The 27,139-nt window shown below is 43.2% G+C and overlaps 1 protein-coding gene across 2 annotated transcripts in view; it reads right to left on the reverse strand.

Moving 5' to 3' along the window:
* Positions 1-5,429: 5,429 nt before the first annotated feature.
* The window catches only part of LOC121171185 (sorting nexin-4), a 57,325-nt gene continuing 35,615 nt past the window's right edge, over positions 5,430-27,139 (reverse strand). For both annotated transcript variants that reach the window (XM_041002759.1, XM_041002761.1), the window contains 8 exons: positions 25,905-25,977; positions 21,185-21,246; positions 19,359-19,424; positions 16,603-16,692; positions 14,755-14,854; positions 11,609-11,754; positions 10,070-10,184; positions 5,430-6,574 (listed from right to left, as the gene is read on the reverse strand). In XM_041002759.1, the coding sequence (XP_040858693.1) occupies positions 6,527-6,574; positions 10,070-10,184; positions 11,609-11,754; positions 14,755-14,854; positions 16,603-16,692; positions 19,359-19,424; positions 21,185-21,246; positions 25,905-25,977 (700 nt within the window). In that variant the 3' untranslated portion in view covers positions 5,430-6,526. The remainder of the gene's footprint in view (positions 6,575-10,069; positions 10,185-11,608; positions 11,755-14,754; positions 14,855-16,602; positions 16,693-19,358; positions 19,425-21,184; positions 21,247-25,904; positions 25,978-27,139) is intronic.

The following is a 27,139-nucleotide window of genomic DNA, read 5'->3' on the forward strand; positions in this document are numbered from 1 at the left end:
ATCACCCTGCTGCAGGATTCAACAGGCCCAATGATACGTGGCGGGCAGCAGTGGAGGGAAGCTCTGTTGGAGGGAGGCTGGGGTGGAGGCTCACAGGAAGCTCAGAATTGCTGGGGACACAGTGTGAGCTGTATGTCAGGTGGGGGGATGGACACACATCGTTTCACGTTGCTGCCTCGTTGCTGATCTTAGGCTGAATGCTTGGCTTCCCAGCTACAATGCCAGCTACGGGATTTCCAGACACCCGGGATCAGACTTCACTGGTTTCCCTCTATTCCCAGTTTGCTAGGAGTCTATAATCATGCATCAGTTATGAGTTTCATTTTTTCTTTAAAAGAGTTTTTTAAAAGATTTATTGGAAAGTCAGATATACAGAGAGGAGAGACAGAGATCTTCCATCTACTGAGTCACTCCCCAAGCAGCCACAATGACTGGAGCTGTCAATCTGAAGTCAGGAGTCTCTTCCAGGTCTCCCACTCAAGTGCCAGGGTCCCAAGGCTTTGAGCCGTTCTTGACTGCTTTTCCCAAGCCACTAGCAGGGATGGGAAGTGGGACTGTTGGGATTAGAACTGGCGCCCATATGGGATCTTGGCTTGTGCAAGGCAAGGACTTTAGCCACTAGGCAACTGTGCTGGGCCCATCAGTGAATTTCAACAATTGTCTTTTCTCTAAGAGCTGAAATGATCAAATGAGATGTTTCACTTATCCCATTAACATGGGGGAATATGGTAACTTTTTTAAAAAATTTAACCTGAGAGGGCCCGGTGCAATGGCGTAAGTGGTTAAGGTCCTCGCCTTGCACGCCCAGGATCCCATATGGGCACTGGTTCTAATCCCGGCAGCCCCACTTCCCTTCTAGCTCCCTGCCTGTGGCCCGGCAAAGCAGTTGAGGATGGCACAAAGCTTTGGGACCCTGCACCCGCGTGGGAGACCCGGAAGAGGCTCCTGGCTTTGGATCGGCACAGCATCGGCCGTTGTGCTCACTTGGGGAGTGAATCATCGGACGGAAGTTCTTCCTCTCTGTCTCTCCTCTCTGTATAATAAAAACATAATAAAAATAAATCTTTAAAAAAATAAAAATAAAAATAAAATTTAACCTGAGAAAGCATTTATTTCATTTTATGACAGTTTTATAGGAATATGGTAACTTAAAAAAATATATTTACTTTATTTGAAAGGCAGAGAGAGAGAGAGAGATCTCTTCCGTCCACTGATTCACTCCCCAAACAACAGCCAGAGTTGAGTGAATCTGAAGCCAGGAACCAGGAGCATCTTCCATGTCTCCCATGTGTATACATAGTCCCAAGGCCTTGGGCCATCCTCCACTGCCTTTCCAGGTTATAAGCTGAGAGCTGGATCAGAAGTGGAGCAGCCAGGACATGAACTGGTGCCCGTATGGGATGTTGGTACCACAGGTAGTATCCTACCTTGCTGTGCCACAGCTCATGCCCCAAAGGCAACTGACCTATACTGCTAAAACAATCTTGCATTGGGCCCGGCACGGTGGCGCAAGTGGTTAAAGGTCCTCGCCTTGCACGCCTGGGATCCCATATGGGCGCCGGTTCTAATCCCGGCAGCCCCGCTTCCCTTCCAGCTCCCTGCCTGTGGCCCGGGAAAGCAGTCGAGGACGGCCCAAAGCTTTGGGACCCTGCACCCGCGTGGGAGACCTGGAAGAGGCTCCTGGCTTCGGATCGGCATAGTATCGGCCCGTTGCGCTCACTTGGGGAGTGAATCATCGGACGGAAGATCTTCCTCTCTGTATTTCCTCTCTGTATATCCGCCTTTCCAATGAAAAAATAATAAAAATAAATCTTTTAAAAAAAAAAAACAATCTTGCATTAAGACAAACTCTTCTTGGTCATGATAAACCATGTTCCTTGCATAGTGATGCATTCAATGAGCTAACTGTTGGCTAATTTTGCATTTATGTTCTTATATGTAATATATTGAGTCACTTTATTTTCTTCAAAGGTCTTTGACTATGGTTGGGTACTGTGCTGATTGTTCTTATAAAACTGGTAAGAGGAAAGTGTTCCCTTTTCCATATTTTTTGAAAAATCTGTGTAGAATAAGAACTTTTGTTCTTTAAATATCTGATAGAACTTCAGCAAGAAGCCATTGGACCCATAGTTGTCTTTAAAGGATGATTTCTGATATATGTTTTTTAAAACTATCACCTTGTTTCAATAGGCAGTACTTCCAATGAATTTTTAAATTTCATTCAATCAATGGTTTGAAATGACTCCTAATACTTCCTTACTATACTTTTAAAGTGTATTTGACCTATAATAACTTCCCCCATTTCATTCCTGATAGCAGTAACTTGTACATTTTCAGTCTTTCTTTCCCATAGTTTTGCTAGTTTATTGCTTTCAGAGAACCATCTGGCACTGTTTATTCTACTGTTAAGGTTTTCAGTTTCAGCGACTTCTGAAAAAAGTTTCATTTACTTGAAGGAGCACTTACAAGACAGAGAAGAGGAAAAGAAGAGGAGGAGGGCAGAGGAGAAGGGAGGGTGGAGAGGGAGGGGAAGACGAGAGACGAGCAAGGAGTGGGGGAGGGAGGGAATTTCCATCTATTAGTTGTCTCCCCAGACACATGCAACAGCTGGGCAGGCAGCATCCAGGAGCCCAGCACTCCATCTCCCACGTGGGTGACAGGGGTTCACGCACTTGAGCCACCATTTGCGGTCTTTCAGGACACATCAGCATGGAGCTGGATTGGAAGTGGGGTACCTGGGACTTGGGTTGCATTCCAATACAGAATGTGGCTTGGCTCTGCATGAAGACTGCCTGCCTCTCAATTCAACATGCTTATTTCCTCCTCTAGCTCCTTCCTTTCATATATATTTTTCGGAGGCTACATAATTTATGAAGTTTACTTCTATTAATTTATCTTTTTATTACTTTATGTCTGGATTACTTAACCTGGGATCTTACAGTTCTTCCCTTTGGGGAAATTCACTGGGAGCATCAATGACCACCACCTGTCCACCTGTGTCTGAAGACTGACAGTAAGGATATGAAGCACCTAGCACTCCTGCTTCACGAACTTTGGAGTTTTCACTCGGTCCCTGCTTATCCGCCAGGTGTGGGAATGTTAAGGATCCTCCGTTTGCACTGTGAATGCCGTGTGGAATCACCAGTGACTCACTCGTATACACTCAGACCTGGGGATGTGAAGGCAGGTTAAACAGGACTTCAGCTCTGACCACACTAAATCCACTGGATCACTGGTACACTGCCTGGATCGAATCACCCTTTGAGACTAAGTATTTATGTTAATTTAATGAATCCTTGCTCAGAAGTTACTGCTTCTGTTACTCTCTTGTGGTCACGTACTTTAAAAAGCTTGTGGAATACATAATTAAGAAGCAATCCACCAGTTCACTCCTAAATGCCCACAATAGCTGGGGCTGAGCCAGTTGCAAGCCTGGAACCTCTCATGTGTGTGGCAGGGCTGAGCACTGGAGTGAGCAATGCCTCCCTGGCGCATTGGTAGTGATGAGAGGATGCCCAGGAGTTGGGACTTGAGTCAGTGTTGACAGTGGAGTGCAGGCATCCCAACCAGGATGTTGTGGCTTGTACCACAACACCAGCCAGGGTGAGTTTATTTTGGTGAAATTAAAAAAAAAAAAATTGAAACCCATGCAGTTTTTCATAATACATGCTTTTCACAGACTTAAAAAATAATAAATTATTTGAGAGAGAGAGAATCCCATTTAATGGTTCACTTCTTAAATGCCCACAACTGGGGTTGGGCTAGGCCTAAAGCTGGGAGCCCAGAACTTAATGTGGATCTCGCTCATGGGTGACTCAACCCAATGACCTGATCCTCAGTGTGGCCTCCCAGAGTGGGCATGAACAGGAAGCAGGAGACAGCTGCCAGAGATGGGCACTGGATCCAGGCACTCCTATATGAAACATGGAGGTCTGAGACTCTAGCCCAAATATCTTCACCCCATGCACTTTTTTTAAGAGTTATTTTTTATTGCAAAGCCAGATACACAGAGAGGAGGAGAGACAGAGAAGAAGATCTTCCATCCATTGAGTCACTCCCCAAGCAGCCACAATGACTGGAGCTGCACCCATCTGGAATCAGGAGCCTCCTCCAGGTCTCCCAAGCGGATGCAGGGTCCCAAGACCCTGGGTCTGTACTCAACTGTTTTTCCAGGCCACAAGCAGGAAGCTGGATGGGAAGCAGGGCTGCCAGGATTAGAACCGGTATCCTGATATGGGATCCTGGTGCGTCCAAGGCGAGGACCTTAGCCACCGCGCCAGGCTCCCCATGATCTTTTAAAATATCCTTCAAATGCATTGTTTTGAAAGTTTATGCGCAATGAGATAAACCTACCTTTTAATTCATTTTTTTCACAAATTTTTCTAAGTATCTTTTGCAACTTTGGAATTCCCACATTCACTGGTTAATGATTTTCTTAAAATATCAAAAAAATTATTGAATACTACTTATTTTCTTTATAATTATTCTGATTAGTACAAATATTTCCATTATAAAATTCCTTAAGAGTTTTCTTTAGAGGAATGATTCTGCTATAAAATTAGACAAGCCAATTCACCAAGGGATTTTGAGTTGAATATACTAATAACTAAGTTTATGCTTATATATTTCACAGAACAGAATTTTTCCCCCAGATTTATCTTTTCAAAAACATAGGGAGGTGAGGCTAGTGTTGGGGTGTAGTAAGTTAAGCTGCCTCCTGTGATGTCAGCATCCCATATGGGGGCCAATTCATGTCCTGGCTGTTGCACTTCCCATCCAGCTCCTTGCTAATGGCCCGGAATGCAGCAGAAGATGGCCAAAGTCTTTGGCCCCAGACCCTCGTGGGAGACCTGGAAGAAGCTCCTGGCTCCTGCCTTTAGCCTGGCCCAGTCCCGGCCATTGTGGCCATGCGGGGAGCGAACAGGCAGATGGATGATTTCTCTCATTCTTTCCTTCTCCCTATAATTCTTCCTATCAGAAAAATAAAAACAAATTAAACAACAACAACCATCACCACCACCATAGGAAGCTGATAGCTATAAAACAAAGCACACAAAAAATACCCTGATACATTTCATACAGAGTAAAATGAGCCCGGGAGGAGGTGGCTTCTGTTTTTTAAAAGCCAAGCAGAAAGGTCTTCATTTCATTAGTCAAAAGGTGATACTAGTCAGTGGAATGAAATATGTACCTGTACAGATGATTTTGTTGCTTCTTGGTAAAAAAAAAAAAAAAAAAACTCCAATAGAAATTTCAATATCATGTTACTTCAACACCTTATTTAAAAAAAAAAAACACTTCAATATAGTAGACCAATTTATACAACTAAACACTTCAGACATACTATGACATGTGTTTTTTTCTTCATGGATCATCAGATATTAATATATGTGGATCGTCCTGTTACAATAATAAAAATCTTCTGAAAATCAGCATGATACCTCATTTATTGATTGTGTAAGTTTGGCAAACAGCACAAAAATCCAGCAACAGTTTAAACATGTAAAAAAGTCAAATGCTGAACAATACTGGGAATTTTCATTTTATCGTTAGAAATAATGAGTACAGTTAGGATTCTGCAAAGCTGGGAAAATGAAGGTGCTTGGCTTCTGAACACATACCACGAGAACATACATAAAAAAAGAACAATATAATTTATCTTTTTCAAAAAATTACAGCCAAGCAATCGAAAAGAAGGATGTTGATAACAGACAAACACCGGCACGTGCGTCTACTCGTATGAGAAATGCTACATCTCGTACCCTGAAATGCCATGTGCAGAGCCCAGCAGAGCAAGGGGAGGCTCCTCGCCGGGGGGAAGAACGCCAGGGGAGCGGGATCCTTCCGTCCAACACTCAGCCACAGCGCCCTGCATGGCAGCCTCAGTCCTAGCGACATACTCCACTGTGCAGCTGAGCCGTTCTCGGTTGGCAGCATCAGATCTCTGGCCAGTATCAAAATTCTGATAAACATAAACTGAAGGCAGGTGTTACAGGGGGCTTCAATGAACGTGGGCGAAAACCTTAGAATCCATACTAAGTTTCTACTGCTGAGCTTGTCAAATCAAACAGCTCAACTGTAAGGCAAGAGAAAATAACCCCCTACAACAGACAAGTATGTCTTACTGGGTAAATACAGGAATTCAACCTCAGGGAAAAAACATCTTACATGAACAAATCTAAAACAGTTGGTATTAAAACCGGCATGTGGAAATTAATCAACATGTTGACATTCAGTCATTGCTTCAGAAGCCCAACCAAACAAAAAAAATCTATTGGTATATATTATTAAATTTACTTTTTGGAATCAGCACCAGTCCCCAAAACTCAAATTAATAATATTTAATCTTCATTAAAATACACCCTTTTTGTGCTATATGAACACAAGTGCAATCAGGTTAAAGAAAGCTGAACTTATCCAACTTAATGTGTATTTTTTGTAGACTGGGTAGTAACTTAAATTTCTGTTATTTACTTGTGCTTCTGTTTTGGGGCACTTTGATTGAAGAGGAATTCATTTCACAGGATTACATCTTGCTAAAGCATTCCTTAGCATTGGTCCAAACTTGAATTCCCTAAAAATAAAAATAACTTTAAAATATGATTCTGGAAGCATTTTTCAAAACCATATTTGGCTCAGCAGCATGCTAAGTTTTGCTTTTGGTAACAATTAACAAGTCCAGTAAATACGACACCATTTGAGGAAACTGCTGACAGGAAGTGAATGTTTAATTCTGCATTTATCCTCAAGACAGAGGAAGAACTTCTACAAATATCAGAAAACTGAGTTTCCAAGGTTTGAATCATAAATGCACTTACTCATGTCACATACTCGTTATCACCTCTGTGCGAGCAAGTCATGTTTTCAGACGGTCTTTTCGGTACAGAATTTGAAACAGAAGTTGTTAGTACAACAAACACAAACAGAGTTACTAAACTGCTGCTGCTCCAATAGAGATGAAAACTCATCCTGTACCAAAACCTTGAGTTCCTCTCAGCTGTGCAGCAGTCCACCGAGCGCCACCTGGAGGTAGGCCTGGTAAGCCTCAAAGAAGGTGGTGTCACAGCAACCCTTGAGCAGGTGGCAGAAACAAAGGTGTTTAATAAGCGGGTACGGATTCTCCAATAACTGCCCATTTCAAAGAAGGGAACTTTTTAAAAAAAATATGTGGTATTAAAGTGTATCAGTATTTATCAAGGCATCAAACAGAAAACAAAAACAAAAAACAATAACCAAGAAATCTTTTTGAGTTTTCTTTCTCCCTGATGGGATACAAAAAGCAAATAGATTAATGAAAAGCAAAACTCTTCAAAATGCCTTAGATGGGCTGGATCAAGTCGTATCTAATGGAATGCTCCCTATCACAGAGTGCGACGGCACACGCTGCTGCAGTATCGTGTCCGCGAGAGACCAGAGAAGCCCAAACAGCACCCTGGCAGTCACTGTGCTCCTGCTTTTGCTCAGGGAAAATATGTGCAAGACTACTTTACTTTGTAGAAAAATGAAATCAAAAGGCAAACTACTGTAGTGCAAATGTTGGTTCAACTCATGCACAGGAGAGGTTTGCAAAGAGTTAAAGGAAAATGTGTATCACAGGAAAACTATGTACGCCTGGATTTCAAAATTCTTTTTGCAACAAAATAACCTGATCTTTTAATTCCATTTTCCACAGACTTTTGGAAGTCCCCTCATAGCCTGTAAATGATTATGTATACACACATACATCTAACCTTGGGGTGGGCATTTGGCAGTTTAAGCAGCTGCTTAGGACCCCAACATCCATGACTGAGTCCTGGTGGGAGTCCTGCCTTCTCCCCTTCCAATCCAGCTTCCTGATAATGTACACACTATGCGGCAAGAGGTGATGGCTTCAAGTGTGTGGACCCCTCCCATTCAAGAGAGAGGCCGGACTGAGTGTCCAGCTGCTGACCCAGCCCGGCCTAGCCTGGCTGCTGGGGATATCTGAGGTGTGAATCAATAGATGGAAGATCTCACTCCTTTTATAACTAATTATACAAAAATAAAGTTGCTTAGAATCACTGAGGTTTTTTTTTTTTTTTAAAGTTTTGGCCTATTTGGCTCAATGAAATAGACAATTGCTTCCAAAATGGCTGATGCTAAAGCAGAATGTACCAGTACTGTGGCAGAGAAGGTTAAGCCACCAACTGCAATGCCTGATTCCATATCAGAGAGCTGATGTGAGTCCTGGCTGCTCTGCTCCCAACCAGCTCTCTGCTAATGTGCCAGGAAGGCAGAACAAGATGTCCCAAACACCCCTAGCACACTCACGGGAGACTTGGACAGAATTACTGGCTTCTGGTTTGAGTCTGGTGCAACCCTGGCTGTTGTGGCCATCTGGGGAGTAAACCAGTGGATGGAGGATCTTTCTGTCTTTCCCACTCTTTCTGTCACTCCACCTTTCAAGTAAGCAAAATATACCTTTAAAAACAATTTTTTTCTGTGAAAAACAGACATGTTGACTTGTTAGTACTAGAATGTGATTATATTCAATCAAAGCTTTGGTTACATTCAGTTAACACTGTAACTGGCTAACCAAAGAAAGCATAGTAAATGTTAAAAGTTAACACACAAGTAAGATTCACCTTCTATTTGTGTAAAAACTGACGCTAATCTTGCCTTCTAGAACTTGACTTTTTAAGTTCCTAAAAACACACTGCAGATTTACAAATAAAAAAATTTATTTCACTAAGGCAAGAAAATAAAACATAATGAAATGTTATAGCACTATTCTTAGCAAATAAAGTGAACATAAACCCTGGGGAAATCCTTGTTTATTATGGTTGTTAGCATCACACATGTGAGTAAATCCCTAAGTATTCCACAGAATGTCCAATAAACTAGGGTAATTTTTTTCAAAACTAGAGATTACATTTGTAGCACCATTAATCAGCCCACCATAAAAATGCTGGGGGAAAAGTCCTTTAAACCATTATATTAAAGGTATTGCATTTTACTAATGGAAAAGGAGAAAAGTGCAATAGGATATCACAAGGAGCTTAATAATCAAATTTTCATAAAACCAAACCAAACAAAAACAGTTCCAAAAATCTCTGAGAGCTGATCTTTCAGGGTTCCCGAGGTTAAAAGAGGCAAATTAGAAAGGACTGCAAATGCCAAGCACCCGGCAGCTGCAGTAAGCAGGAGTAAAAAGATGATGGCCAGAAAGACCACCCAGCTGCAACACGTACAACCACTGGCACGGGCAGATGTACCTGTCAGAGTTTGTCGTTCCTTTATGACCTTAAAGATTCACAGTCTGAATCAATTTCCAGTTGACTCAGGCCTAACTATGAATTTGACTAAGCTAAGAAAAGCCTTCTTAAGAGCAAGTAGATCCAGTGTTATAAAAACATCTTTGTGCTGTAGTGCTCATGCTGGTGATGCAAGTGAAATAATGGAGGAAGGGATGGCTCTTGTCCAAAACGTTACGACTTTTGGATAAATTACAGTGCTAGAGTTGCTGATGAATACAGTGTTGCTAAGATCTCCATAATATGAGAATTCACTGTACCCTAGGCCTGATGTAATGCATGTCCAACTGCCTGGCACATGACATGCTTGGCAGACATAAAGCACTGGTGAGCATGTTGGCAGACGTCAGGTTATGAAGCAGCTGCCATAAGAAACATCCTCTACTTTCTTCTTAAACAGCATTTTAGAAAGATCTCCTGACAGCCAAAACTTACTTTAACCAGGATAAACTTTCATGTTCACACCTTTCACTATGGATATTGGTTATAGGAAAGATCACTTTATTAACAAACCATATCCATAACCAGATTTTCCCAAAGTAATGTTTAAAGCATTTGCCATCAAGACTTAGAGGTCACCATTAGGAAGAGTACTTTCCCGTTCTAAGAATGGGGAATACACATTTGGAACTTTACATGAGCAACACTCAATAACTGACACCTTTGCCCACATTTCTTTTGAAATTAAGAAGGGCACCTGAGAAATATTTCAGAAGACAAGAATGAAAAACGAAGATTGTAGCCCAAAAAGGGAATGTGGAGGCATCTACAGGCCTCCTGAAGGCTCCCAGACCCACCTTTTTGCACATACTGATCTGCATGACTGCATAGCTTATGAGGGCTTCCTTCAAGTCACGGTTCTTCTGCTCCTTGAAGCGTTCAATATCAGCCCAGGCATTTTTTACAAATTCTCTGCAATAAAAGGTATTATCATTACTGTTGTGTAAATTAAATAAACAATATATTACACATAGAGCTAACTAGTTCTGATTTTTTTTTAAGATTTCTTTTTTATTTGAGAAGCAGACTTGACAGAGAGAGAGAGAGGAGAGACAGAGAGAGGTCTTCCCATCCCCTGGCCCATTCCTCAAACGGCAGCAATGGCCAGAGCGGGGCTGGTCTACAGATCTGGGTGTAGAAGACGGGAATGAGGAGCTTCTTTCCAGGTCTCCCACGAAGATACAAGGGCCCAAGGACTTGAACCATCCTCTGCTGCTTTCTTAGGTCATGAGCAGGGAGCCTGGAATCAAACTGACACCCACAGAGGATGGTGGCGCTGCAGGTGGCAGATTAGTCTTTGTGCCAGCATGTGAACTGGTTAACTGTCTTACAGAGGAAACAGCTATTGCTTGCATGAGTTATAATTTTTTATTTTCCTAAAAATTTTAATGAGGGAAAAAGTAGGGACTAGGCACTAGGCACGTAGTTGTCTGCATTTTAGCAATTTCCAGTTTGGCATGAGAATACCACCTTTGAGTTCCCTCCATCCAATGGGTAGAGATGACTGCAAACCATTTCACCAACTGAGCAGATGTGGCCCCTGAGTGTCTGGCCAGCGCTGGCCAGCTGGTGATGGCTCACACTCTGCACACAGCTGCTTTACATGACAACTAGAGTTTTAGGATCCTGTTAGGAATTTGTCTTTTTTATCTACTAGGGAAAATTTACTTCAATGTGTTTGGTGGCAGCAGTTTTAAAATGAATAAAAACCACCTCAAAACCAGTGACAGACTCATGGTCAGCCTTAGTCTACTTTGTTTCAGAGGAAAAGAATTGTAAAAATCAGTGATAGCAGATTTCTGAGGACAGCAATTTTAGAAATGATTCTGGAAAACATGCCTAACCCTATGCGAGGTAGGTACGGGCACAAAGACAAAAAAGATAAAGTCACTGAATGTGAAAGACTTCTCATGCAGCCAGGGCCGCAGCCCCAGTACAGGCCTGCCACACTCGAGGAGCGTGAGCCAAGTGCCACATTGGCTGGAGGGAATCCAAGAAGGCATCACCCTGTGGTAGTGTGGGATCTGGGTAGAGGGTGCTCAGGCTTTGCTCAGCAGAGAAGAAGGGACGGAGGGGATGTGCATGGGGAAGAGACATCACAAACAGAGCAGGGAAATAGCACCATGCAGCCGACTGCTGCCTCTCTCCACGACAACTGCTTCTATAACATGAGTTTTGCTAACTCACGTTTCTTAGATGGGCAATCACTGCACTGTAGACAAACAGGCTGTATCCAGGGACACTAAGGAAACTGACCATTGTTATTAAAAATAGAATAATAATAACTTGCCACACAGTCTACAGTCTAACTTTGTTCAACATGTCAGCATCTTTACCTGCCTTCCAGATTTTTGGATTTCAGCTGCTGTTCTCCTTCCTGTATTTGTTCTTCTAGCACCTTTATTCTGGCTTCTCTCTGCTCCGGAGTTTCTTGTCCAAACAGCTTGGTAGTCATTCCCTTCAAAGAGAATGTTCTCACAGTCTAAAAGGAAACATGAATGGATAAACGGTGTGTGACTGCGTGTGTCACAACAGAGCAGCACGCAGCCTCAAAACGGAGGAAATCGTGATACACCCTTCACCTCTAACAGCCTGCGGAACTCTTACCAAGTGACATGTTATCACAAAAGCAAACACTGCCCTTGTGTGACTCCACTCACATCAGGCACTGCGTGTGGTCAAATGAGATGCAAAGCACGGTGGCCGTTGGTGACAGCGGCAAGGGCTTGTGGGGCAGCAGACGGGCGGCTAGGGCTTGTGGGGCAGCAGACGGGCGGCTAGGGCTTGCGGGGCAGCAGACGGGTGGATAGGACTTGCGGGGCAGCAGACGGGTGGATAGGGCTTGCGGGGCAGACACACAGCCTGCTTTGTAAGGTGAAGAGACTACTAGGGACTGGCTGTGCGAATGTGCTACAACTGCTGCTTTAAAAAGTTTGTGCAAAATGGTAAAGATAAATTTTGATGCAAAAAATTAAGATTTTTTTTTTATTTGAAAGATTCAGAAATATGGAAAGATAGACCACTGGTTCACTCCCTGAATCGTCACAGTAGCTGGTGCTAGACTGATTTAAAGCCAGGATCCAGGAGCTTCTGGGATCCTCACATGGAGGCAGGAACCCAAGGACTTGGCCATCTGCTGCTCCTGCTTTCTCAGGCCATTAGCAGGGAGCTGGCAGGGAAGTGGAGCAGCCAGGACAGACTTAAACTGGTGCTCATATTCTCTCCTCCTCTCTGTATATCTGACTTTGCAATAAAAACTAAAAAAATAATTCCTTAAAAAAAAAAAATAGAATTGATGGCTGCCACATGGCGGCCGTGAGCTCCCTGGGCTTTCAGCAAAGCCTCACGCCTGGATCGCACACGGCAGATGGCGCGCGTGGGTGAGCTGCCACCCAGGCGGCCAGGACGTCATTTGGCACTAGGCTTCGCCTGCTGGCCGCCTGGCCAGGGAACTCTGGGAATTCTGAACTTTGTTTGCTGCTTAGATAGCTCCATTTTGAACCCTCAGTGCTTTGTGAACGTGAATCAATCCTAACGATCCCCAATGACAGTTAATCTTCCTCAGACGAACCTGTAATTAATACTGTCTCAAACCATGTGTTGTGCAAAATTGCAATACCTAATATACTGTCAAAACCTTGTGCTACTCAGAAATGGAGCGGGAGAGCAGGGAAGTCTTCCATTTCCTTTGAAGATGTGAGGAAGACTTGTAGTGTAACTATCAGGAGCATAGCAGGTAACCTATTGACAACAGACTCAAAACAGAATTAGACAATGGTAAAAACACAAAGACATACAGGGGGAATCAAAAGAGATCCTAGCAACCTATTAACAGGTGGTCACATGCACAGAGCAGGGGAGGCACCCAGAATGGAGCAAGTGAACAGGAGGAGGCTCGTGTTCCAAACCGGGAGACTCCCAGATCCCCACCAAAGACTGTCAGTACGGGCACCAAGGACTGCAGCCCAACTGCCAAAGAGATCACGGGGAACTGGAATGCCTTCGGAGGCCGAGAACTCAAAGGACATCCCACCCCTCACCTTTTCTCTGGACCTACCACACGGGATGGAAGAAGCCCGAGCCCTTCATCGTGGGACCCAGGGTCATCGAAACAACAGACAGGAACCCTGAATGGTCCTCAGAACCAGAAGAACAGTAAACCTGCTTCAGAATTGGGGAGAGGAGCTTTCTCTAGTCCTTGCTTGGTTCCAACTTTGAGTCCTCACCCTCTCTGCAATGACCATTGGGGTTGCTCCAGAGCCTCCCCTCCAAACACACACACAAGTTAGAATAGCGAGGCAGAGAACAAAAAGGAAAGCCTGATCAGCATAAACTCATGCACACTTCACTAGGGAGGACACGAAGATGAAGTACTCCTCAGCAAGGCATTGAGAATTTCTCTGCATACCCCTCCTAAACTGTCTCGCACCTCAATTGTTGAAATGTCATTGAAATAGTCATAGAATGTGGTTAAGAACTTGCATTTAATCTTAATATATTGCTTACTCAATACTACATCAATTAGTTCCACAAAATTGTATATTGTTGCTGATGTTATGTTGGGGCTTGTAACTCACTGGGATTTTACTTTGTTGGCTCTAACATTGGATCAGAGAGGGTCTCCCCAAGAAGCTGTTGAACTTATCTAGAAGATAAGATGCTGGACTCTATGCTAGATATATGCTCGCAGGAAAGGAATCTCAACTGAACTTGAACTGTGGATACACAATAAGGTGGAGGAATCCACCATGGGGGGAAGAGTGGGGGAGGAGAGGGGGGAAATTCCAGTACCTAAAAAGCTGTATCACATAATGCTATGTAATAAATTAAAAAAAAAATAGAATTTCTGAAACTGGGCCATATGGGTCTGGCGTGGCAACCTACTGGCTGAAGTCCTCATCTTGTGCCTCATGTGCCAGGACACCATGTGGGCACTGGTACATACCCCAGTTGTTTCACTTCCCTTTCAGTACCCTGCTTGTAGCCTGGGAAAGTACCAAAGGATGACCCAAAGCCTTGGGACTCTTCACCCATGTGGGAGACCCATAAGAAGCTCCTGGCTCCTGGCTTCAGACTGGTTCAGCTCCAGCATTTATGGTCACTTGGGAATAAAAGAGTATGGAAGATCTTTGTCTCTCCTTCTCTCCGTAAGACTTTCCAATAAAAATAAATTCATCCATTAACAAATTAAAAAAAAAAAAACAAAATAAAAAAACTGGGCCACAGTTATCATACAGAACAATTCTGATAGAACCTCTTCGGGCTAAACACCAGCATCCCACGTGGGCGCCGATTCATGTCCCGGATGCTCCATTCCCCATCCGACTCCCTGCTTGTGGCCTGGGAAGGCAGTGAAAGATGGCTGTAGCCCTTGGGCTGCCTGCACCCATGCTGGAGACCTGGAAAAGCTCCTGGTCTTGGAGCTGATCCTACACACGGCTTGCTCCGAGCTCGTGCTAGAGATGGGAAGAGAAATACTCACCCCTGTTGCCAGTTCCTCACACTGCTGCTTCTTGGACGCTAGATCCTGAGCAGCCATCTCCAAGTCGTACTGCATGAGCTCGTGCTTCCTGCACACGGCCCTAGGGACACAAACAGTGCCACGGTTTAATGTCTCTTCCTTGTGCCCAGGTTTGAACATGTTAGGACCTTTCAAACACTAAAGAAATTTACAATATAAGCTGAAAAACACCTTACATAGATTTAAAACAGAGACATTTGTTTCTAGATACTTGCAACATAATTTATCAATAAACAGCATTATATAATAAACATAATTTTAATACAAAATGCTGCAAGCTCAAATAGCAACCAAGCATTCTGTAAAGGAATAATGCTGCAAAGTTTGTTTTAAATTTAGAAATATTCATTAGTTTTTATGATAAAAAACATCATCCAGGGACCAGCATGCAGCACAGTGGGTTAGCTAGCCACCTGTGATGCTTCCCATATGAGCGATGGTTCGAGTCCCGGTTGCTCTACTTCGATCCAGCTCCTGCTGAAGTGCCTGAGAAGGCAGGCAGAGGGCCCAAGTGCTTGGAACCCTGCCATCCTCATGACAGACCTAGACAAAGTTCCAGGGATCCTGGCTTTAGTTCAGCCCAGCTCTGGCCATTGTGGCCATTGAAGCAAATCGAAGACTTTTCTGTGTGTGTGTGTGTGTGTTAATTCTACCTTTCAAATTAAAATATATTTAAGATTTATTTTATTTAATTTGAAAGGCAGAGTTACACAGTGAGAGGGAGAGACAGAGAGATCTTTTCCTCTGTTGGTGCATTCCCTTATAGCCACCAAGCCAGAACTGGGCTGGACTAAAGCCAGGAGCCAGAAGTTTCTTCCAGGTTCCACAGGATGAAGTGGCCCAAGCACATGGGCCATCTTCTGTTGCTTTCCAAGGGAGCTGTATTAAAAATGGAACAGTTAGGATCTGAACTGGTGCCAATATAAGATGTCAAATGCAGGCGGCAGCGTTACCCACTAGTCACAGCACTGGCCTCCAATTTTTTTAGATAATCCATGCTTACTGTTAAAAAGAATAACATTCTAATTAAAAATGCACAAAAGAAAGGCCTTGAAGGACCCTCTCCCCAGACTCCATATCCACTCATCATCCACACAGCTGGCCAGTGCATGGTTTTCCAGCATTGAGCTGGCCATTCCAAAAACACACCTCAAATGTTTTCTACCTTCCCTCACTTAGCAACATAAACATTAGTCTTGGTGAAAGTCGCGGAGTGGCCCGTGATTCCAGCGCCAGCAGCCCCTGCCTTCTGCCTGGTGGAGTAAGATGACCTCGGTGGAGCACCTTCCCACTCAGAGCTCTCCAAGCGCTACAAGCAGACATTTCCGCTCCAGTTCCTGAACAGTCTAAGGAAAACTGCACTTCCATTTTCCTTCCTGAGTTGCCACAGCGCTTTTAAAACCGACAGGAAGACAGACCCAAAGCCACTTATCCCAGGAAAATGATTCTTTTAAAAATTTAGCCAGAAAAAAAATGCAGAGATTTTTTCTTCATCAGGAAGACTGTCTTTCAGAGATTTCTGCTTGTCCCTGCAGGAGCGATCGTTAATGGCACCACAAGGCCTAGTGACAGTGCTCAACATGTATTTTGCTTCTAATTTTTACACCAGTAAAAATGGAAAAACCAACATACAGACAGAGCTGATGAGTGAGACCAACACACATGTTTTAAAGGCAGGTTGTGCTCTCCAGTTTTACACCTCTCCCTCTGCAACACAGAAGGCGGCAGCCTCCAGCCTGTACTGCATGGGACAGAGGAAGAGTGTGGTGGGAGCCACACAACTAGCGCTGACAGTCTCATCACACTTACCGCAGAGCTTCTGCATAAAAAAGATATTCTTTCAGCTGATCCGCATAATGTTCCTCATCTTCCAAAATGTCATCGATAGAGGAGGCATATCTGTTTCAAAAGAACGCTGCTTAGATCAACACGGTAAACAAGTGCTTTCGTTACATCTAGGTGACAACGTATAGAAAGTGAGAATTAGCCTTTAGGGACATAGTAATTTGCGTTTAACATGATGTTTTACTAAACTATAACAAAATACTTCAGTCATCGATGACTTAGAAATAAAAAATAATACCCACTTGGTAGCCTAGCAGCTGCAGTCCTAACCTTACAAACGCTGAGATCCTATATGGATGCCAGTTTGTGTCCTGGCTGCTCTACTACCTTTCCAACTCCCTGCTTGTGGCCTGGGAAGGCAGTCAAGGACGGCCCAAAGCCTTGGGATCCTGCACCCGTGTGGGAGACCCGGAAGAAGCTCCTGGCTTCGGATTTGCTCAGCTGTGGCCATTTCAGCCACTTGGGGAGTGAACCAGAGGATGGAAGATCTTTCTCTCTGTATCTCCTCTTTCTGATAAAAATAAATCTTAAAAAAATAAAAAAAAGAAATAACAAAGGAAGAAATGACCTTTACTGGAAGCAGTTTAAGAAGTAATTGGGTAGGGGGAATCCAGTGCCTAAAAAACAGTGTCACATAATGCAATGTAATAAATTAAAAAATAATAATAATAAAAATAAAAAAAGTAACTGGACACTGCAGTATCTTCTATGCAAAGACTTATAAAATGCCATAGCAAGAATAAAGCTTGGCATAATTAATAGACACATGTCCCTGGTAGCAACTACGTTAATTCTCAAAAGCATCAGGTGAAAAAGTAGTGTCAATCAAGATTAAAGAAACCTCTAGAAGTCCTATTTGAAACTGACTGGCACCAGCCTTGTGATCCCGTCAGGATGCTGTGCTCACAGCCACGTCACTCCCACTCCTGCACTGGATCCTGTGTCTGGACAGAAATGCTAGCTCACAGCGCAGCACTTTCCCAATTCCTACATGCACAAATCTGTAAAGCTTTCCAGGGTGCTTCTTTATCACTTTGTAAAAAGATTGGTGGGCCCAGCAGAGTAGCTTAGTGGCTAAAGTCTTAGTCTTGCACAATCCGGGATCCCATATGGGCGCTGTTTCTAGTTCCGGCCGCTCCACTTCCCAACCAACTCCCTGTTTGTGGCCTGGGAAAGCAGTTGAGAACGGCCCAAAGCCTTGGGACCCTGCACCCGCCTGGGAGACCCGGAAGAAGCTCCTGGCTCCTGGCTTCAGACCAGCTGAGCTCCAGCTGTTGCAGCCGCTTGGGGAGTGAATCAACAGACAGAAGATCTCGCTCTCTCTCTCCCCTCCTCTCTGTATATCTGCCTTTCCAATAGAAAAAATAAATAAAATATATCTTACAAAAAGAATAAGAAGACTGGCTTGTTTGTTTGAAAGATGCAGTGACAGAGAATAGGAAAGATGGAGAGAGATCTTCCCTTCACTGGGCCAGCTGAAGTCAAGAGACAAAAACTCCATTCAGGTCTTCCAGGTGGGTGCCAGGGACTCACCTGAGCCACCATTTGCTGGACCCCAGGCACAGTAAGCAGGAAGCTGGATCAAATGTGCAGAATTGGGGACTAAAACCGCTGAACTGAGTGCACCACAATGCCACTTCCTGTCACTCCACCAATTTAGAACTTGAAATGTCATCAGAGTAATGGCTTGTGTGCTTGGATTGATTCACTTATTATAAATTCCATAACATGGGATGTGTGTGATGTACTGCTTTTGCACAGAAGAGGCATCCTCCCTTAAATCAATTCTGATTCCTTAGTGTAGAAATAAAAACATACTTTATGTTTTCAAGTATGTCTCCTCTAGAAGAGGAAACAAAGTTTACTGGTATTATAAAATTAAATGAGAAAAAAAGATTCATTTGAAAAGCAACCTATGGAGCTGGTGCTGTGGCACAGTGCGCTAAGCTGCTTCTTGTGACACCAGCATCCTGTATCACATACTGCCAGCTGGAGCTCTGGCTGCTCAGCTTCTGACCCGGATCCCCGCTCATGCATTGGGAAAGCAGGAGATGGCCTGAGTGCTTGTGCCCTTGCTACCCATGGAGAAGCTCCTGGCTGCGGTTTGGCACAACCCTGGCCACTGTGGCCATTCGAGGAGTAAAGCAGCGGATGCAAGCGCTCCTATACCTGACATGCTACCTTTTAAACAAACAAAACTCTTAGAAAGAAAAAATGCATACACAATTCTTAACTGCAAGATACACTGCATGTACTAGTAAACTTTATCAGAATGAGGAATTTCATCCATGTGGCAGGAAAAGAAGTCTCAGCTCACAGATCTGACTTCAGGAGAGCTCTCTTTGTTCTTGACCTTAGGAGAAAATACCCAAACTTCACCGTGAACGACAGTATGAGCTGCAAATTCTGGACTGAGGAAACTCCCTTTTGTTCCAGGTTTGATGGGGATTGCTACTGTCAAAGAGTACTGAGGTTTGTTACAAACATTTTTCTGCACGATTTTAAATGAACATGCAAGTTTTTGTCTTTATTCTGTTAATTTATGAATAAGGTGGATTTTTAAACAATAAACTAACCTTGCATTCCTGAGATAAAATTTATGTCAGATCTGTACCCAGAGCATAATGTGAATGCCAATAAACTTGCTAAGAACGAGAGATTGCTGAAGGCAGCCATGTGACTGTACATGGGGCTGTGGGCCACCTCCTTGCGGTACTCACACGTCCATGTGATGGCCGGCACTCTGCAGCCCGTCGCCCATCTCTTTTTCTATGGCACTCCACTCACTAGGACCAAAAACAGCAAGAATTAGATACGGAACATTATCAAATGGACTCACACACAATTCTTTTCCAGTTGTTCAATAATGGACAATATATATATTGGGATATATCTTCTGCAGTCCAAATAGACTGTTTTCCCCACTACACTCCCAACTTTAACCAGTAAATGTTAACTGAAAAAAACTTCTCAAATCGACATGTGCTGCTAAGTACAAGTAAGTTTCATAGAAGACAGCTCTGCTTTTGTGTAAGATTCTCAGGGTGTCTACTCAAATCAATCATGGAACTTTAAAAAATATGGAATGGCAGTCCTTCTCTTGATCCCTGGAGACAGAGCCAAGGCCTGTGCACTTTAAAATGTCCATGCATGTTTGCAGTGAGCACACCTAGTTATGTGTGTCTGGGCTAACAGCTAACAGAACAGGGCAACAGTTCGGAACATTTGCTGTACAGAAAGCCTTCATGCGATGCTGCGGCCTGCTGAGTAAGACTACCAGAACCACAGATCATTTCACTGTCATTTCTGTGAAATGTTTTTTATAAGGAACTCTTTTTATGGAAGCTACACATTCTTATTAAAGTAAACTGGGGAAGTAAATCTATAATCCCAAATACCACGAGATGATATGTTTTGCTCTCTCTACATGATTTGCTCTTTTGAGTCTTTTTACTTGCTCATTTTCATGCAACTGAGGCCACATGGCATGGGCAGTTTCTGTTGTAAACATTTTTTTCAAATGACAACTCAGAATCGTTCTCTAGCCTTACACTGTGTTCAATAAGCATTTTCAACAAACTGTAAAAGAAAAAAGCCATGGAACTCTTAAACAGGCAAGACTCCCTCCAATAATTTCCTTTCCTCAAAAATGTTTACTCAACGAGCAGCAGTTAAGTTGCTGTTATTCACAAAATGGCTTTTTAACATTCCCGACTCTAGCTCCAAGACCTCATTTCTATGCCTATAAGGCGATTCTGCTTTTATGTGCCTCTCATGCTTCAAATAAAACAAATCCAAAGCCCAATTCCTTGTATGAAAAATGAAATTGAGAGCTCTTGATAAGAACTCAAACGGTCACAGTTAATATAACCATAGGTCCTCCTAAAGGACTCGCACAGTGGCCAGCTTATGCCATGTGTCTGTCTAGTGCAGGCCCCACAGGTACTACATCATCTGCTGTTCAAGCATATTATTTACCATCTCAAGCTAACCAAGACCAGATGCAATTCCTTGATTCCTACGTAAGTCTAACAATGAGTGCAAGGAAGGGGGATTTGAGCATCTTTATTCCAGCTGAATAGTTTAATGACTCACGAATGCTTAGCAAATATAGTTTGTCAACTAAGTCAGTAAATGAATTATTAATTGTGAGGCAGCAAACACGGGCGGGATCTATGTACAGCCTCAGAACTGTGGCCAAAAGATGTAAGACCTCTGTCTCTTTCCCATCTCTCTGAATTCTGCCTTCTATACGAATTAATAAACTTAAAGAAAAAAAGGTGTTCAGGGTTCTGGTACTGTGGTGCAGCAGCTTAAACCTCCACCTGCAGCACTGGCATCCCATATGATGCTGGTTCAAGTTCTGGCTGCTCTACTGCCCATCTAGCTCCACACTCACCGATGGACCAGGATGAAGTCTTTGGCTCCTGGCTTTGTGGCCATTTGGGGAGTGAGCCAACAGATGGAAGGTCTTTTCAGTCTCTGTAACCTGCCTTTCAAATAAATAAATCTTTATTTTTTTAAAAAAGAAGTGGTCAGTGCTTACCTGAAAACTCGCCCATAATTCCCATGCACTTTATATACACCATAAAGTCGATCTGCTACTCTCTGAAATAAACAATAAAAATTGCTATCAGGTCAAATTATATGCCAATTAAATTTTTAAGAAAATTATGTTACTAGAATCAGCAAAACAAAAACAAAAACAAAAATCCATGCTTAATGAATGCGAAAAAGAAAAAAAAAATACCCCCAGAAAAGTTACAGAAAAAGCAAGTTCCATTTTTCCATATTTACATCAAATACTAACAAATTTCTTTTTACACAGTTTTTAATTATTGTTTTGAGGTTTCCTACAGCCGAGAACAGTAATATTTCTTCTCAGTAGTTTACTGTTATCCTTAATAAACACCGCTTTAAACAGTCACATAAAATTTCACTGGGTTGTTATAAAATCCACAAACACTCCTCACTGGGTATTTAGTTACTCTGATGAAGTGACTGCATCTAAATATATCATCAGGTGATAAGAGAGAAGATGCAGCTAAGAAAAGCTATGAACTACAGAGCAAAAGTCTCATTTCTAGAGAAAAGGAAAGGCCCAAATGGCAGAAGGGTAAAACACAAATGATTAAAACCTAAAATCAGACTGATTCAAGGTTTGTAATTCAGAACCCTGGTGTCAGAGCTGGCACTGTGGTGAAGCAGGCATCCCACAGCCAAGTGCCAGCTCAAGCTCTAGCTGTTATGCTTCTGACCCGGCTCCCTGCCTCGCTGCCAATGCTCCTGGGAAAGCAGCAGGAGACGGCCTAATTCCCTGGACTCCTGCAACGCACGAACAAGATGAGGCCCAAACCTGGCTGCTGTAGCCACTGAAGAGAGTACACAAAACACCTGTATGTGTGTCACTCTGACTTTAAAATAAAGAAAGATTTAAAGAAAAAAAAAAAAAGGAAAAAAGAATCCAGGTGACAGGGAAAGGTGACTGTATAGAATTCTGATATAGAATTTCATTTCTTTTGAGAGGTCCTTCTATTTCAAAACTGATCATCAGGCAACCATTTTGGGAGGACACTGGACACACCCCCTGACACCAGAGGGAATCTGACAGCAGTTCTCTTTCTTCTGGAACTGAGAATGCACTCTCTCCTCACTACAACCCAAGCTAGTCAAGGAAGAGAGGGACAAAGTTGTATGACATGCCACTAAAAAGTTATTTTAAAAATCTGGATATGCATTTTCCCCTTGATTCTTCTGAGTGAGATTATAAGATTTGAGACTCCTGGTACTATTTGCCACCACAGACTACACGGGAGCTGGGACACCTCACTATTTCCCCAACACTGGATATCCTTTACAGGTGACCACAAGTAAAAGGCTAACCATCGTCTCAGAGTCATGCTCACGTTTACAATGTCAGCAAGGCTAAACACTTGCTTCCTCCCTTCACTCTTGGTATCCTCTAGAGGCGGCACAGGGTAGCAAGAAGTAAGGAACGTGAACTCAGACAAATATGAGTTCAAATTTCCACCTCCTTCTTAGGTTACAATTTGGTTTTGGAGAATTCACCATGCTACCCCAAGCCTTGGTATTGCATCTTTCTTTTGGAGATGTGGGAATGATCTTCCTCACAGGACTTTGTGAAGACTGGATGCCTGCAAGGTTCCTGGCCACCAGCAGGGGGCGGCTCAGGGACTATCAGATCCTCTTCCTCATCTCCCTATATGAATCCACACTCCTTGTCAACCTGTCATGTTTAAGAGAGTTAAGAAATAGAATTCAGGGGCAGGTCCTGTGGCATGGCACATAAAGCTGCCGCCTGTGGCAATGGCATGTCATATGCAGGCAGTCTGAGTCCTGGCTGCTCCATTTCTAACCCAGCTCCAGGCTAATGCACCTGGGAAAGGCAGCCGAAGACGGCCCAAGTGCTTGCGCCCTGCACGCACATGTGAGACCTGGATGAAGCTCGGGCTTCAGGTGGGCCCAGCTCCAACTGTCGCTATTATTTGGGGGAGTGAACCACAGGGTGATTCACTGTAACTCTGCCTCTTAAATAAACAAATGAAAGAAGGAAGGGAGGGAGGAAACAAGCAAGCAAGAAAACAAGAAAGAAAAGGAATCCAGAATCACTTGTCATGTTTAAGATCTGGCTCCACACCCATGTATTAAATGAGTCATTGGCCTCTGGTTTCCTACCCTGAAAACAGGGGCTGCTACGGAAATCAGGTGAGAAAATACTTCCAGCTGCCAGGCAGATTTCCATCAGAGAACACCCTGAACAATCGCCAGCTCTGCTTGAAGGACCTGACAAGTGGCAGAGACAGGTTTTAAACTCACCTCTTCCTCCTCTAAGGCCATCTGCCTTTTCTGACTGCTGTTTTTCCTTTTGATTGTTACCTTCACTTACTACACACCCAACTCTAACTCATCTGTAATTTTCTCTCGGCTTTTTTGTTTTGTTTTCCTAGCATCAAAGGAATTATCTTGGACAGAAAAGATAAACACGTGACTGTTTCCGCATGATCTGTTAACAAAATGTCATTTGCCTCAAACACTTGCAATCTTCTCTTGACTGTGTGACATTCTGAAATGAAAGGCCTTCCTGGGGTATAGTTTTGCCACTGTGTGCTGTCAGCAGGGGACTTTCACCTTTCAATTATACTTCATATCACTTCATTGTTACTATCTAAATGGCCTTCTCCTAATTTGAAAAGACCGAGTTTAGGAGACAGTGCAGTAGCACAGCACGCTAATCCTCCATCTTATGGCACCAGTATCTCTTACGAGCTGTGATTCATGTCCTGACTGTCCTGACTGCTCCTCGTCTGATCTAGTTCTCTGCTTGTGGCCTGGGAAAGCAGTGAAGGATGACTCAAGTCCTTGGGACCCTGCACCCACACGGGAGACCCAGAAGAGGCTCCTGGCTCCCAACTGGTTCAGCTCCAACCATTGTGGCCATTTAGGGAGTGAAATAGCAGATAGAAGACCAGTAATGTCGCTCTTCCGCACCCCTCCACCCTGTTGCTGCTTGATCGGCAAGGTGCTGACGGAGGGAAAGCAGGTGGAGGGGGTGGGAGGAAACCAGGGATTTGGCAGTAAGAAAATCAAGTGTCTACATCTGTGGAAGTCACCACCATGATTGGAGATAAGTAATGGCTGAGTGCATAAACAACATCAGACAGTACTGCTACCAAGACAACAGTAATACAAGATGCCAGAAGATTACATTAGCATTTCTAAAATGTTTCTTTTGAGAGGCAAGAAGAGAGAGATCTCGTCCACTTATTCAGTAAGACTGAAGGTGGGAAATGGGAACTGAGCCCAGGGCTCCCCTGTGTAAGGGAGGGCTCTAACCACCTAAGCCATCACTGCTGCCTCCCAGTGCCTGCCACGGCAGGAAGTGACTCAGCAGCCCGGGCCAAGGACGGACCCCAAGCACTGATACAGAATGAGGGCTTCTTAGCTGCGCTGAAGTGGTCTTTGCTATGTGACACTTCCAGAAAGATTTCACTAAGAAAGGGCTTGAGCTGAGATCTGAATAGAGAGAGAGACCAGGTCTGAGAAAGCAGTGAGGGTTGGGAGGGATGGGACAAGCATGGGAAGTGTATCCCCTAAAACCGTCCCACCCTCTACCCCTCATTGACTCTTTCATTAAGGAAAATGCCAGACCAATTCTCTCTTTTGCTATTTTGAAAACCAAGAAAACACATCACACATCAAAATTCACGTTCTGGAGCTGAGATAAAGCTAAAATTTGTTATCATAAAAAACTAGTTTAAAAACAAAAAAGGGAAAAAATTATTATACCAAAAACCTCAGCATATAGCCATAGATTTCTGGCTTGTAATCATAAAACTTATATTAAAGCAAATACCAGATCATATACTTCATTTCAGGAGGATTCCAGTATTAAAAGTCACCCCAGACCTGGCAGCACAGTTTGTTTCAAAGTCGGTTTGCAGGCAAGTTTTAAAGTTCCCCAGGAGCAGAAGAACCAGGTGATTTGACTTTGAAATATGTGACTAAGGTGTCATACATGTACATTTGCATGGATAGTGTGCTATTTAAATATATGTATACAGTATAAAATGGCTAATCAGGTAATTACAATAATTAGCATTTCCAGATCCTTTTCTTTCTTCTTTTTTTTAAACATTTATCTATTTTTATTGGAAGGGCAGATTTACAGGAGAGAAGGGGAGACAGAAAAACATTTCGTCCGCTGGCTCACTCCCCAAGAGGCTGCGATGGCTGGAGCTGAGCCCATCTGAAGCCAGGAGCCAGGAGCTTCCTCTGGGTCTCCCATGCAGGGGCAGGGCCCCAAGGCTTTGGGCCGTCCTCGACTGCTTTCCCAGACCACAAGCAGGGAGCTGGATGGGAAGTGGGGCAGCTGGAACATAAATCCCTGCCCACGTAGAACCCCAGTGCATGTAAGGCCACTAAGCCATCATGCTGGACCCTCTAGTTCCTTTTCTTAATGTTTGTACCTGTAAGTTCTTATTTTCCAGTTCTTCATATAAATTATTGTAAATTATGGTCAGGCCACTCTGCTTCAAATAGCATGAACTACATCACTATGAACTGCAGTCACCCAACACTCAAACCTCTATAACTGTTCTGGATCACCTTCCTCTAACAATACAGTATGAATAATCGAATATTAAAATTTTGAATGTAAAACCAGGTATTCATCACAAATACCAACCATTACTTAAAAATATCATGATCACATGAGAGGTGTCACAACGCTCTTGGGCACCACTTACAGCTCTGACTCGGAGCACATGTGAAATGACAGACTGCAGCTCGTCACTGTAGTGCTTTAGTTCAGTAAATCTCCTAGAACAGAAAAACAAACATTTTTCTCATGAAAGCAAGCAGTTAAGAGCAGAAAGATAAAACCGAGTTCCTGATAATAAAGTGATTTCATTTAATCACATGCTGTGACCTAGAACACTTACATACCAGTCTAAAGTAAAAAAAAAAAAAAAAAGTCTAAAATAAAATGATTCTCTCTTTTGCAAACCAAGGAAAGATGTCAAAATTTCAAAATTTACATCCTGGGACTGAGATAAAGCTAGAATATGTTAATATGAAAAGCTACTTTGAAAACAAAAAAGGAGGAAAAAAATTATTGTACGAAAAATCTTACATTGTAGCCATAAATTCCTGGCTTCTGAGTAATACTGTTCGGTAACTTTTGTTTCCCTAATCCACAGTGCCCCTTTCCTTAGAACTCTGAAACTTACAAGCCATCCATCACCTGTCACCTTCCAAACAAGAATTCAAGCAGAAACCTTCAGCTGAGAACCACCTCCTCAATCAGCTCATACACGTCCTCCTGTCTACATCATTGGGAGTCTATGCCTGCTATACTCCATATTTTTATTCACTAATTTTCCCTCTCATTATGAGCTTCTTCTCATTAGTACAAAAAATAACCCATCCACTTCCTTGACAATATACCTAACTTTAAAACCAAGCATTAACACCCACTAATAATGACTTCTCTTCCCTTCCCATTCACTGACTGGCATACTAGAATCCAGCATCTGCCAACAGCACTAGAGTAGAGGAGTATTTCTGACAAGTTACCAAGTATTTTCACCTCATTAATATGTAATGCTCTATTTCAGCCCTCCTCTGACTTAACGCTCTTGATGGTGTGACAGCTGACATGCTTCCTCCACCCCAGCCATTTGTTCTCTTAACATGATTGTCTTCTCATCATTCCTGGAGGACTAGTTCTCACTTCTTTCATCCATGTCTTACACTGCTAACTTCAGTGTTGCAAAGAAGCTGTGTGAACTACTGCGGGTCTCTGAGTAGGAGAGAATGCAAATAACCACAAGGACGCAGAGACACCCCCTTCCAGGGACACAGCAGTGGGAACTTACAACCTGCTTACCCACAGGCCTAGAACAACTGTACTCCTCTGGTCTCATCATTGAAAGTGTTGACATTCTTCAAGCTCAACAATTAGATTCTCACCCGCCTGCAA

This window comes from Ochotona curzoniae, unplaced genomic scaffold (genome assembly GCF_017591425.1).
Source record: "Ochotona curzoniae isolate NIBS_2020 unplaced genomic scaffold, NIBS_Ocur_1.0 scaffold_2587, whole genome shotgun sequence".
Taxonomy (NCBI): domain Eukaryota; kingdom Metazoa; phylum Chordata; class Mammalia; order Lagomorpha; family Ochotonidae; genus Ochotona; species Ochotona curzoniae.